The 13,874-nt window shown below is 49.1% G+C and overlaps 1 protein-coding gene across 2 annotated transcripts in view; it reads right to left on the bottom strand.

Annotated features, from left to right (window-relative positions):
* Nucleotides 1–8,477: 8,477 nt before the first annotated feature.
* Nucleotides 8,478–13,874, bottom strand: part of KDM4B (lysine demethylase 4B) — an 81,617-nt gene continuing 76,220 nt past the window's right edge. For both annotated transcript variants that reach the window (XM_085312621.1, XM_085312623.1), the window contains 2 exons: nucleotides 13,503–13,595; nucleotides 8,478–11,552 (listed from right to left, as the gene is read on the bottom strand). In XM_085312621.1, the coding sequence (XP_085168747.1) occupies nucleotides 11,367–11,552; nucleotides 13,503–13,595 (279 nt within the window). In that variant the 3' untranslated portion in view covers nucleotides 8,478–11,366. The remainder of the gene's footprint in view (nucleotides 11,553–13,502; nucleotides 13,596–13,874) is intronic.

The following is a 13,874-nucleotide window of genomic DNA, read 5'->3' as shown; positions in this document are numbered from 1 at the left end:
CGCGGCACCGGCTCTCCGGCTGCAGCGCTTTGCACAGACCCAGATCATCACACAAAAATCACCAGCTGCTCTTGCGCTCTTCACAGCGCCAGCTCCTTGGGGTTTGGTTTGGTTTTTTCCCCCTCCTTTTTTAATTAAGCCCTAAGCGATGGGCCAGCGCTGCCCCTTTGCAGCCGAGCAGCAGAGGTTTTGCATAGCTGTTTCTTACCGATCCAGAGATCTTGTTCTAATCTTTCTCACTCTTGGGTTTTTTAGCCCAGCTGGCAGCTGTGGCAGCGGGTTTGGTCCCTGCGCTAGTACCTGTTTGAAGGAGCGAATCAGCGCAGGTAGAATATTCTTACAGGAAAGGAGAGTCACGGAGGCTGCAGCGCCGCACTGATGCGAATCCTTAGCGCCAGGAGCAGGGTTAAAATCACAGCTACGGTTTGACGAGGGAATCGCAGCTGCGACGGCCGGAGCAGCCGGGCCAGCGCCTCGGCCCCGGCGCAGCCCCCGGCCGGCTCCAGATGCAGGTGGAKCGCAAGACGTTTTCTGCCATCATTTACATGCAAATCCTGAGCAGCTTCTTTTCACGGTTTAATAAAAGCCTCTTTCAGCCTTCGCTGCCTCCTCTCCCTTAAACATCCTGTCCCATTTACGCTACGTGCAAAGGTCGAGGCTGAATGATTTCAGCCGGTGCGCCCGGCCGCGGAGGGGCCTCGCAGGGACCCCCCCAGGCAGCCCCAGCCTCCTCTGCACAGAGCAGAGGCAACCGGCGCCTGCATCGGTCTTGATCTGCAACGGATGCCGGATCACCCCGGAAGGATTGGCAAAAGCCTCAGCATATCGGTGCAAACTTGACCAAAAGCCGCTTCCAGCCCTGCAGCAAAACCGGGGGGGGTTAAGGCAGCTGCAGCTTTAATTTGCAGTGCAGAGGACGAGGAAAAGCCTGTCTCCCTTTTTACAGAATCACCCAGGTGGCAAACCAGAGCCCAGGCCAGGAGAAATTCTCCGTGTCGCAACGCGCTTTAATTATAYCAAGAGCAGCAATACCAGAACGAGAAATCGATTCCTTTCTCCTCAGTAAGGCAGCTGCAACCGCCGCGCCAGGGCTGAGCAGCGACTCGTCTCCGCTTTGCGCTCCAGCCATCCCGCATATCCCCCAGCCCGGCTTTAACCTGCCTGGGGTTTTCCTCCTCCTCCTCTTGCCCACGCAGGGGAGCGGCAGCGGCTCGAGGTCCCGCAGCGTTTGCACCGCGCTCGTCGCGCCTCCCCCCCGCCGCGGCGGGTCCCTCCCGGCCCTGCGGCTCGGCCGGGGCTCGCGGGCGACGCGCGCGTCCGTGCAGCTGGCGAGCCCAGACTGCACCATTACACAAGGGCTTTATCCCGGGCTTACCGAGGCTTAAAAAAATAAATAAATAAAAGGGAAAAAAAAAAAGGGTGTTTCTTTCTTTAAAAACATAACATTGTGCCCAAGCTGCAYGTAAGGTGCTGTTTGAGAAATTGCTAAACATTATTAATCCCCCCCCCCCCGCCTGAGCCCGGCAGAGGTGCACGTGCAGGGTCCGTTTTTAATCCAGCCCCTTAGGCGCAACGTCATTGCGCGATAGCGAGGGGACTGCTTTTCTTAATAACCCTTGACTATAGCTTTCCAAGCCAACTCAGGATTACACAATATCTTATCAAAACCCCTCAAACCCCCCCCCCCCCCCCCCAGATTTCCAAAACCCTCGGCCGTCACTCCGCAGCCAAAGGCACCGGCGCCGCCAGCGCTGCCGCCGACGTCCAAGGAAGCAGAAAGACGAACTAATATCCCACGTGCCGGCAGCAAACCGGAGCCCCGACTCTCCCGAAAGGGCAGAGCGATGCCGAGCTAAACGACGGCAGAGACCTTCCGTTCGGCTTGCTAATCCTTGCAGTCACGTAAAAAAAAAAAAAAAAATAGATAAAACCCGGGCTAGCACTTGCTACTGCGTCTGCAGACAAACGGGGCYGCAGCAGCGATTTGTGCACGTCCCCAGCCCCCAAGAGCGGGCGAGGAGGCGCGCGCAGCACACGGCGGGAGGGCTACGGCCAATAACCCCGTAACTCGCGGAGCCCCCGAACGCAACCGCGGAGAAGCTCAACGTGTCCGTGGACGTGCCCGGGAGAGCCGGCGTGGGACAGGCCAGCCCGCGCTCGCGGCCAGCGCGCCCCAGCGCCGGAGCTCCGGACCACACTGCCCAGGAAAGCGGGCTGGCAAAAAAAGAAGCAGAAAAGAAAAATAGAACCAAAAAATAGAAACAAAACTGGCTGTTGACCCCCCCCACCTTTGCAGCCTTGACGCCCGCGTCCACCTGAACCCTAAACCCGCCGGGCTCAGTTGTTACTCAGCCCGTGCAAAAGCCACGCAAAAGCATGCGTGTGAATTTAGAGGGTTTTTTTTTTTTTCTTTTTTTTAACTATGGACAATTCAGCATTGCTCTTACGGAGCAGCAGGGTCTAGAAATTCACCCAACGCTGCCGTTCATTCGTTGCGCAGGTGAGACGGCGCCGGTCTCCGTGCAGCTTCCTCCCGCAGGCGCCAATCCCACCTTACGCAAACGCGCGTTTTTCTTGTGCGAGTCGAGCGGAGAACCAGCTCCCCCCCCCGGGCCCCTTCCCGGGGCCGAGGCGCTCTCGCCTCCCCCCCGCGGGCTCTCGGACACGCGGGGCGCCGGTCGCTTTCCGAGCCGGCCGCAGTCGGGACGCGCTTGTCCCCGCCAACCCCGCGGGCTCGGGCGCAGCGTCACCTCCCCGCTCCGCCACCGCGTGTTTTAGGATATCGGTTCTCAGCTGTTGAAACCTAAAAATAAAACAAAATAAATTACTATTCCATCAGGAAAAGCCGACTCAAATTGCTACGCTTTTTTTTTTTTTTTAATCTAAATAATGTTTAAATTTTAAAAGGGGGGGGAAATGTAATTACATCTTTGTATGGAAGATCATAAATCACATAATTACAACGGGAACCTCTGCATCTTTCCAACAGCCTAAGAGCAGACTACACAAGTTCTTATCTCATTACAGTTTAATTAAGAATTATGTTTGAGCATCTTCTTTTTAATTATCACAGAGCCCAGATGACTGCTAATCTCTCTTTTTTTTTTTCTTTCTTTCTTTTTTAACCCAAAGTAAGGGGAGGAATGGTCCAAAAACGGGCGCTAGCGACTTTACAATTTACTCTTTGGGGGAACTTTAATAAAATTACTTGGCACGGATGATCAATGTTGATGATCAACGTTGATAAAGCGAGGACGTTCGGTCGCTCTCCGTTAGCCCCAGGCAGCCGCCGGGGGCGCGGGGCGACGCCGGGCTCCCCGGCACCAAGACGCTGCCGTTTCCTCCTCTTTTAGCAGGAGGGGGAAGGTTTTCCCCGTCCACGACCCTCCGCCGGGGCCCGCGCGCTCCGCGCCGCGCTAAGCCCCGCCGACCGCAGCACGCGCTCGGTCTCCTGCTTTTCAAAGCCGGCGCCCAGCAAACACCTTTTAATTCAATTGGTCGAACCGACACGGAGAGATTATTAGTTTTCGGTGAGATCTGATTCAATTAATTAGCTTGGAAATATCAGCACAGCCAGGCAAGCAAAGGAAAAACAGAGATAAATCCCTGCCACAGCACTGCTTCATCTTTTAAAGGCAATTAACTCTTAGTTATTAGCTTTTAATTAGGGAATAATAACGACACCATTAATACAGTTTATTGAACTTGTCAGCAGACAGCTGTTCCAAACAGTTTTTTACTATCAGATCGTGGCGGTTTCGTCTGCCGCGCGCCCTGCCTCTCCCGGGGCGGGAGCGGCTGCCGCTGCCTTTTCTGCGCGCGCTTCCTTGGGGGATGCTGCATCTGCCCCGAGGCTGGTTTTACACCTCGGCTCCTCACTGCTGAGACAGCCTCCAACCTGCAAAACGCGAAAGAAGCCAAAAAACTCACTGCTGTGTTTTGTTTTCTTCAGAGTTTATCCATCTTTTTGCAAGTGCGGCGCACATTTGGAGCAGAGTAGAGAAGACTTGGAAGGAAAAAATTGTTTTAAATAAATGCAGCCTTCCAAATAAATTCATCCRTGCACCATCTCCCCATGCTGAGTGCACGCCACCACGAGAAGCTGCCTGCAAAGGGTGGAAGAAATCCCATGCAAYAGCTTCCTTCCTGCTCCAAATTTACCCTGAAGCTGCAAACCCCAAATTCGTCCATAAGAGCAACCTCTACGGTATCAGCGGTGGCAAACGGCCCCAGGCTTTCACTGAYGCTCTGTTAGCTCCTTGTCTGCCACGTCCTCAAAATAAAACGCCCCCCAGGCTAATGACTGTATCTGTCCCACGTGCGGGGAACCGCACGTTCCCTTTATTTTCACCATCTTTTTTTTCCACCTTGCCCCAGACAGAGCTGGTGCCTCTCCTCGACACAGACCGCAAGCAGTTCCCGGGGCGGAGGCCTTTCGAAGGCTCCCTGGATTTTCCTCGGATTTTCAGTATTCCTGTACTAGACCGTCTCAAGCCCGATCGCGCCCGCCGGAGGCTCGGGCCGGCGCCTGGCCCGCGCTCCTCAGCGGCGAGGAGCCCGTGGGCCGCGCCGAGCCCGGAGCCCGCGGCGGGACAAAGCGGCTGCGGGAACCTGCCTGCAGCTCCCCGCGGGAAGGCGGAGGGCTGCGGGGCTGGACGCGAACCCGCTCGGCAGCAGCCGCTTCCCCTTCGGATTCCAGGTGCTCTGCTGCGGGCGTTTTGCAAATTTACTATCCGCACGCGATTTCCACGGCTTMGAACGGTGCCATTCGCTCACCCGCRTGACCAAGCCTGAATATTTTAGGGGAAACTCGGAGATCCTGGTGCRATTCTAAAATCTTCCCGAGCGAGGGGCTTCGGGGCCCTGCTGCACCGGGGCGGAAGCTGGAGCAGGCAGAGGAAAACCTGCAGCGCAGCTGAATTTTGTAAGATTTCTCCCCAGAACCCACCCGACGCCCCAGATCACACGTGACGCTTCAACACCACTTTTTTAACGTAGCAATAAACAGCTGGAAGCAGAGGCTTGTAACAGGGGCGACGTCTCAGCTACAGCTAGTGCTGTGGCAGCACCAGCGCTACCAAGGATTACCGGCAGTTTTCCCTGGGTGTAAGTGCTGCCCTGCGAGCTCGCGGGGCGGGCAGCGCCTCGGCCCCCGGCCCCGYCGGAGGACGCGCGCCCCGGGCTTGCCCGCGAAATCGCCAGCGCGAAACACGGCCGCCGCGCAGGCCACGGCGCCGCCGGCTCCTCGCGTCGCTTCCGCGGCGCACCCGAATCGCGGATGAGTCGGCCCAGATTTCCCTCCGGCGCCTCCAAGCTCTTCGGGTAGCAGAGAGAACGGAAGAAGCGGCGGCTCCGAGCGGAGGCGCAAGGACGCCCGGCCGGCTCGACGCCCCGTCTCCCCCGCCCCGGGACCCTCCCGTACCTACGGTCGAGCCCGACTCGAGCTGTCGAGCCCGGCGGGTGAATCCCTGCCGCTCTGAACGGCGGCWCGTGCCACGGGTAACCGACCGGTGAGTCACCTCTGAACCGCGAGCCGGGGCGGCGGCGAGGGCATCGCCCCTCGGCAGGATGCTGCTTGGCTCCTAGCAGCTGGCACCTGAGACGGCTACGGCACGGAGAGGAGCCAAAGTCAGCTGTGCTGAAATCCAGCCGGGTTGTTTTTTGTTCCACAGGAGAAGCGGCTAAGCTGTGGCCGCTCTGCAAATCCAAGCAATATTTACACAGGGACCTTCACATTYCCCCTCTTGGAAACAAAAATTTTAATTGTTTTGTTCCTCTAACACAGAAYAAATAACTCTCCGTAATTTTCTGTGTGTGCAAGTAAACTAAGTAGTTATATTTTTCTGCTACCGAGGCTGCCAAATAATTCTAGCTCAACATCTCCAAATCACTGAGGTCTTGGTGTTTTGCCAGCATCGGTTTGCTGCGTGCGCCAGCCCTGCCGCTCGCGAGGACCAAGAGAGACGACCTGAGCAGGGGGCTGGAGACGGGCAGCCGCAGGAACCCGCTTCCTGCGCTCGGTCCAACCTCCCTCCCCACTGACTTGGCAAACCAAGCCCCCGCGGGCGCTCCAGCGTGGCCTGTTGGCAGCTAGTCCGAAACGGGCAACCGACTTTGCAGTCATTCGAATTACTACAAAAAGGGCATAAAAACCTCAAAAATATAGAGCACCTTTAGCTGTATACAGGGGGCGGAAAAGAGACCCAGACAAGAAAAGTAACATGGAYTCGCCTCCTGCAGCACTAGCAGGAGAGCCGACTGCAGGAGAGTCTTCACCTTCACCTGCTGCCCTAACACCATCGTCCTCTGGCCCTCAGCAGGGTCATGTCCCCTGTCACAGAAGACCCGCCTGCATACGAAGGTTCACTAATGCAACTCGACTCAAGTAGCATTCCCACAGATTCAACGCAAAGTTTATTTTAAAACTGCTTCTGATGACCCCAAGCTAAACCACTCCAACCGAAATAAGGGCATTCTTGCAGAAGGGGCCTGCACCCGCTTGCAACTAGTTTTATTAAACCAGTGCAGATTGCYCAAGCTGAAGGAGAACTGCTGATGAAGAACTAATACGAACAGCAAGGAAAGAGAAAAAAAACAGAGAAAAACCCCCCCAGAGTAACCTCAAGAAATAGAGGTTCTGCAGAACTGGCCAAAGCACAGATGTCTGTAGCATGTGACAAAGTTTTTCCATCATCTGCTCTTTCCCTAAAAGAAAGGCAGTCAGAAGAGTAAAGCAATGTGAAAAGGAAAGTAGCAAGTACACCGAAGAGCGAGTGCTTGAAAGCCCTCGATAGCCTCCCATTTCCAAGCAGCGAATTTGGGAGCCAGAGGGAGAAGCCACGAACGGGAAAGCCCTGAAACAGCGCGTGCAAATGTGCTCACCTAGCTCTGCACACTGGAAACCTGCAACAACGCGTTTGCGAGGAGAACTGCTTCAAAGGGACTGAAAGTTATCACAAGAAGTCTTCCAGAAATGCGAGTACTGAGAGACAGCAAAGGACAAAAAGTGGGGAACAGCCACCCAACCTTTCTGGAGACTGGGGCTGTCCATTCTTGGGAACAGCCCTAGCATCACCGGCAGGCAACAGCCTCRCCCCAAGCAACACTGCTATTTTTACAGTCTTCCAAAGACTTAAGAAAAAAAAAAGAAGAAGAAGAAGAAAAATGAATTTACTGTGTGTGTGCGTGACAGTTGGCAACCCTGACTCAAGAAGGGACTTACAGCAGCTTCTGCGCTACAGGTTTTAAAACACCCGCTTGTTGTGAGCACCCCCTGCGCATCGCCAGCCCCGGAGGAGGAGCTGGACTTCYGCAAAGCAGCAGGAAGAAATCACAGTCCTTAGCGCAGGATGACGCATTGCATTTGGGTGTCTTGTCTCAGCAACCCAAATCCACYGATGGCCATGACCTACGAGAAGCTCTTCACAGGGCAGGGCCAGAGCTGGGTGCCAGGCAGTAAGGAGCTGCAGAGCACGTACCATTGAGCATGTCCTGCACACAGTATAATTTTCCTATAACCTCATGTTATCCATATATTAACATAGCGATCGCAACTAGGAACGGAAACCCATGGTTACTTTGGGAGGTTTGTGTCGATAYGTCTGTCCCGGCTCCACGAGGCTGTGACAGAGCGACAAAGGTTTGATCCTCGTCTTTTGATCACTGATCCAAGCAGTTACTTGGAAATATGTACTACTTCTTAARACATCCTTAGAATTGTATTAGAGTACTTCAGATTACAGCAATACAGCAACCTTAAATTCCAGGTAAGGTCTGTGCTGCTGTAAATTCCAGAGACTGCAATGGACTCTGTATCACTGAGGCTTTGGCTTCCCTATCTTCCCACTAGTACRATTTCTGCAGGTTATCTCAGGAAAAACTATTAAGCTGCAAAGGACTGAAAATTGGAGATTTCCTTTCTTTCACGTTATCTGCAGCATTAGCCTCATGCTGTAACAAATTGAGAGGCATTTGTAAAAAAAAGTACCAGGGCTCAAAGGGGGAAACGAAGGTGTTTAAACGAAGGTTCAGAAGGATGCTGTCTTAAGAGGCTGACCGTCAGCAGGACCTCCAAGGGCTAGAAAGGAAGGCTACTGGATGGCTACGAGGCAACTCGAGAAGGACGCAGCAACTCGTGATTTATAAGATAAAAGGTTTTCAAACCACCTCTGGTTATTTAGTAACTAACGTTTTTATGAGACATCCTGCTAGAGCAAATCCTGGACCTCGGACTAAAATCACATTTCAGCTTAATTCCTAATTTTGGGAAGCAGTGCAATGACAGACCTTCTCCTGCACGGTTCACAGAAAGGAAGGAAGGAAGGAGACAAGGCTCCTGCTTAACAGTCTCTGCTTCTCTCGGCCCAGTTTATCAGTCCGCTTCACCAACCAGACCTGGCGCTTTCTTCTCTTGCAGCGCAAAAAACTTAACTTAGAAATGAAGAGACTTCAACCCCCCAAAAATTGTAATTCTGAAGTGCTCAACAGCCTTTAATTCATTATGAACCTAGAGGCAGAGAAAAAAAAATAGGCAAAAAATACATCACATCCTTAATCTAAGAAAAAAAAATCAGTATTTTTATAGCACAGAATCAGACACTTACAAATATATTTCACTGGAGGAAGGGGAAGGTAAAAATGTGCATTTCCTACTTCCTTTGCAATAGTCTGATGCACAGAGGCCATCAACATGGTCATTATAGATAATCTGCACAATTCATTCCTAAACCAAAAAAGGAGAATTTCAAAATAAACAARAAAGGGAAAACCCTAGCAACAAGGAAGGGCATTCTACAGTTCCAGATTCACTTTTAAACATAACTCATCATCTGAATATGGGGTGAGGAAACACATTTTGTTTTTACAATATAAATAGTATTTTTAAAGGTACTACATATGAATACAGTAATGGTGCTATTTCAGTCAGGACTTTAACATGCAGAGGAAATTCCCCATTGCTCACATCCACCCATCCCATCCCACCCTGCCCCTGCCCTTCCAAAAATAATAATAATAATAATAATAAAATAATAAAATAATAAAAAAATCCTCTGCTGTTTAAATTCTCTTTCAATTTTAAATATTTCTCTGTGGCCCGGCAACTGATAAAACATCCATCCTTTTTCCTTTATACAAGCAAGGTTTCTGCTAAACCATGTCTTAACCGACAGGAGACAACTATGTAGGGGTAACTGCTACAGGGGTACAGCAGCAAATGAAAGAAAGGGGCTCGCCTAGGTGCTAACTCTTCTCACCAAGTGACACATCAACCAAGGCTTTTCGAACCTTGTCAATTTGGAAAGAAAAATTAYTAGTTTCTCTTTATTTTTGGAGACGCCTATTAAAAATGTCAGAACTCAGAAACAAGAAAAACCCTGTTTCAATCTTACGAACGCGCACGCGTGCACACGCGCACCGACACGCACACACAAAGGAACCCGGAGCCGAGGCAGGGAAGGAATGAAGGGAACTCCAACTCTCCCAAGGGAGAATGAAAAAACAACCCAAAATTTGCTTTATTCTGTTTCCACTCTTTCACTCGGACAGTTTAATATCCACCGAGTCTGGTAAGATGCTAATCTACCATCTGCTAGCCCACAAATCCTTCCCACTTATTCCCTTAAAGATCCAACTATATCATTGCTTAAAAACCTCTCCACAGAACAATGACCATCTTGCAAAGGGGCTTAGGAAWAAAATAAAATAAAATAAAATAGTTCCTTGCTGTCCAGTAATTTCAGGGAATTAAGTGGAAAAGATTACTGTGCAGCATTCTGGATTGCTCTGCTATCTCATGGGGGTTTCTGCCAGGCCAAGACATTTGGGCGAGCGGTACGATGCACCCCTGGTTCCCCCCCCCTTCATCCAAACCTTCTCAAGGCCACATCCCCCTTCACAACTCTACTAGGGCTGCACTTTTTCTTTCCCTCTGAATGGGTAAAAGTCCTCTAAAGAAAGTGGAAGACTTTCCAGTAGGGTTTTGGATCAGGCTCTTCTACAAAACACTGTTCCATAACAGCTCTTCGACCGGAGGTGATTTTCAAGTGTTCGAGTGGGAGCTGCCCACTCAATACTTCAGGATTTATTTTTGCCTTTAATACTCATCCAGTCCTCAGTGAACTGAGTCCAATCAAATGAAGGGCTTGCATTCCTCTTCCCCAGAAGTATTTCAAAGGCTCAGTCTTTACTCAAGTAAAGGATGTCACAACAAAGATGTTTAGGGAATTTCTTCTTTAATAGGATAAAAGAAAAAAAAAACATACAAACACCTCCCAGGCTTCTGTTATGGAATGATTCTCACAACTGTAAGGAGCACAACTCAAAAAAAAAGAGTGGGGACAAAGAAAAGAAAAAGGTTCCTATGGGAGACATGCCTACCAGAGCGCTAGAACTGTCCCTTATGCTCTAGTCTGCAGTGGGGAAGGGGAATGGCTCGTAAAGGAGCTAACACAAGAAGCAGCAACAGAACACTTGCCAAAACCCAGTGGCGTATTTTAACTGAAAGCCATGCTGATTTTTAACTAGAAAGCAACCGTGATGGCAAAGATGGGGAAGGAAGACAACAAGAAGGACCAAAACTTGGCCGTTTCTTCCCTAAGTCCCTTCCTGGTGACATGGCAGAAATGCGCGCATCTATCGCATGTCTTTAAACAGAACTATCTTTAAGAAACGTCCCAGCTATGAAATATTTCTCTCCCCATCTTCCCCAGATTACAAAGAAGATAGTGTTTCTTTACAAAAAAGAACCCTGGACTTCCCAGGACACCTGCTCTTGCTCTCCCCGTCATAGTATTAGTCACATTTCATTGGGGGTGGCGGGGAGGATTTTATTCATTTTCTGTTTTAAAGCCATAATCTAGAAAAATGTTTGTGGAAACTTTCATTTTCCTATTTTTTGTTTGCACTTTTTTTTTAATAATGCTTATTTATAGAAAACTTCACAAAGGTGACTTATATGTACAGAAATCACAATTCCAAAGGCTGCTTCAGTAGTCAATGAAATAGCACCTTTAAAGACAAAAGAGTTTGACATGGTTTAAAAAGTCATTTTTGTCAAATTTTAACCCTTTCCAAGCCTTATAAAAAGGAGCCAGTCACGGAGCTCCATTAGTACAAACTCTTCCAAAGTCTCCATGTGAAAGGAGGGTCTGAAGGGGTCTCAAGCTCTCTATTCTATTGGTGAGCAACAAGTCTGGCAAAGTAGAGGTAGCATGTAGCCAGACAGGATTTTCTCGCAGTCCAAACCAAGAGTAGATGAAAGGAATTCACAGCAGGCTACTGCACCAGGCTGGCCTTCTATTCCACAGTTTCCTGGTTATTTTTCCGCAGGGTTGAAAAGGGTTAATGTCGTATTTAATGAATCCTGGTTAAAACATGTTGCTCTGAGTTCCAGGCTGGTACTGTGTCTGCAACAGGCTCTCCATAAAGGCCAAGTAATCTGAGTTTTGTCCGTAATCTTCAGGATTCCTGGAATTCCCCACCCGGGGGCGCTTGGCTGCTTTCACTTCATCTCCCGAAAATACGTCTTCCTGAGGGGCCCCTGTGCTGAGGGACTGCAGGAGACATGAAAGTACAATCATTAGAGACACAGCAGGAAAACAGACATACGTGCGCAAACTGTTGAGCACACCTGCTTAACGAGACAGCAGGGATAACAAGGCAGTGAACAATTTGGGACAGAGTATTTCTGCAGGAAAAAAAACCAAACAAACAAAAAAAAACCACCTCCAAGACATGCAAAGCACAAGGCTGAAAGAAAAAACCTCTGGGCTTCTGAAACCCGACTGGAAAGAGAAACTCTCAAAGTCAGCCGCCTTCTGTATCAGAGCATCTTTCATTCAGTTCCTGCCTTGCCAATTCACTGTTTATTCCWACCCTCCTCTGTTTCTCCAGGTATTCATTCCCAGCAGAAGGCAATGCAGGAAATCGGGGCTTCCCCAATGTCATTAAAAGAAGCCCAAAGAACATGTCTGAGGTCAAGATCACTGTACAAATTATTGCTGCTGTTCATATTGTTCTTACACTCTCAGAGAGATGCATTTCTTGGTAGAAATTATCTCCTACTGCTCTGTTCTTTTGTTCAGCTGTTCTGCATTAAAGCACTATGAGCGTCACTTCCATGGAGCATAGTCTAACACTTCTGGCAGCAAAAGGTATATAAGAAGAATCTGAGCTTTCAACCAGACTTGAAACTTTTTATTCATTTTCCATTATGCATTCCTCTTTCTCTGGAAGAGTTATAAAGCCTGACGGTTTCCACTGCAGTGAGAATATTTCTTTCCAATTTCTGTATTTCAGGGCTCCAATACATTGCCTTCATTATTGGACTAGTTTAAATGAACTGGAACTATTGTGTACATCATCTATCTACTGGAACTATCATGTACCTAGGAATCAGAACAGGATGCTTCTTTGCGTTATTAACCCATAAAATTTATGCCATAAGGCATAACTGAGACTTACTGAGACAAAAAAAAGAGAGAGAGAGAGAGAGAAACCATTCAGAACTGAATTATGAAGACTGTAAGCATTTTACAAAATGTATTTTGCATAAAAGCTCTAAAGATTTTGTGCATAAACCAACAAATTTTTCCTCCAAACTGACATCAGTTATTCCACATAATGCCCATTGCTAGGCGACTTCTGAGGGTGCACACCTCACTTCTGCCAGTGGCCAGGGAAAGACAGGGCTCAGTGATTCATTGCCTTGACTTGGCCTAGAAATTCATGTACCCTTAATGAAAGGTTGAGACCAGGACCTTTTCTCTTAAAAGAGCAAAAACCCCACAACCATACCACAGATTAATTTTGCAGATCCATTCCTGTCATGCAGTAGCTGACATTACAGATATTCAGAAGGAAGAGGAGAACTGTGTATTCTCCATTAGCATGGAATTCAAATTCATCATTTGTTTAAATGAGATGGCTTTAAAAGGTCAAAGCACCAGGTCTGAAAACACCCAGCAAATCTGGAACTACAAAAAGCTATGAAATAAGTCCTTCACATTTTCTAGGCTAAATAATTCAGTTTTAGGCAGTTAAAGACAGGTTGATCTTTTAGATGAGAGCTTTATAGATAAAAGCTATGTTGTAAATCTCCTGTTTGATAAGAAACAGAGGTCTGGTCCCGTGCCGCTAATCAGTTCTCTAGAAACCACTCAGCTGTAGGCCGATTCACCAGACTGATGAAAGGCAGTATTCAGACAGAATGGCAGTCTGTATGACTAAATTTGTGTATTACAGGGTGCGAAGTGATATGAACATATTCTCTTAACCAGAGAACACAAAAATCAGGTCTGAACTTGTGAAAGGGAGAATCGTTTAAGTACTTCAAGTATTTACATCAAGGATTTCTTAACTCTGTGTTTCATGAACAGCTTGGGATTTCACAACTACACAAAGCAGAAACTGCTTTTCACCTAATATCTAAACAATATGCTGAGAAAACTTGAATAAGTACTGCAAGCCACAGCCATTTCATYGCTTCCGTTATTGATACTCACCAGGCGAGACTTCACTCTCTTAGGAAGCTCTTCCTCCAAGGTATAAATATCACCACGCTTTACCATTAGTTGGGAACCATCTTCAAACTCCACCTGCAGGTATATAAGATGATGACTTAAGTAGATGACCTTACATCTACAGAACCTGAGCAGTCATCTATTCCTGGATTATGCCAAGTACAGCCCCTTAACGGGCCCAGACTGTGCCAAGCACTGCCTCTGGCTGAGCCAGGTGGTGCAGCTGTAGCTGCTGAGGACAGGAATGCCTGAGAGGCATCAAAGCGCAGCTCCCATGGATGGCTCACCACCTCAGCACTGCGTGGCTCTAGGACTGCTGTTGTAGGAGCCCTCTGCAAACCCCTATGCTGTGCA

Source organism: Rhea americana, unplaced genomic scaffold (assembly GCF_003343005.1).
Source record: "Rhea americana isolate MKP2758 unplaced genomic scaffold, rheAme1 scaffold_369, whole genome shotgun sequence".
NCBI classification, from domain to species: domain Eukaryota; kingdom Metazoa; phylum Chordata; class Aves; order Rheiformes; family Rheidae; genus Rhea; species Rhea americana.
Note: the sequence above shows the minus strand (reverse complement) of the source record. Positions and strands in the feature narration are given on the sequence as shown.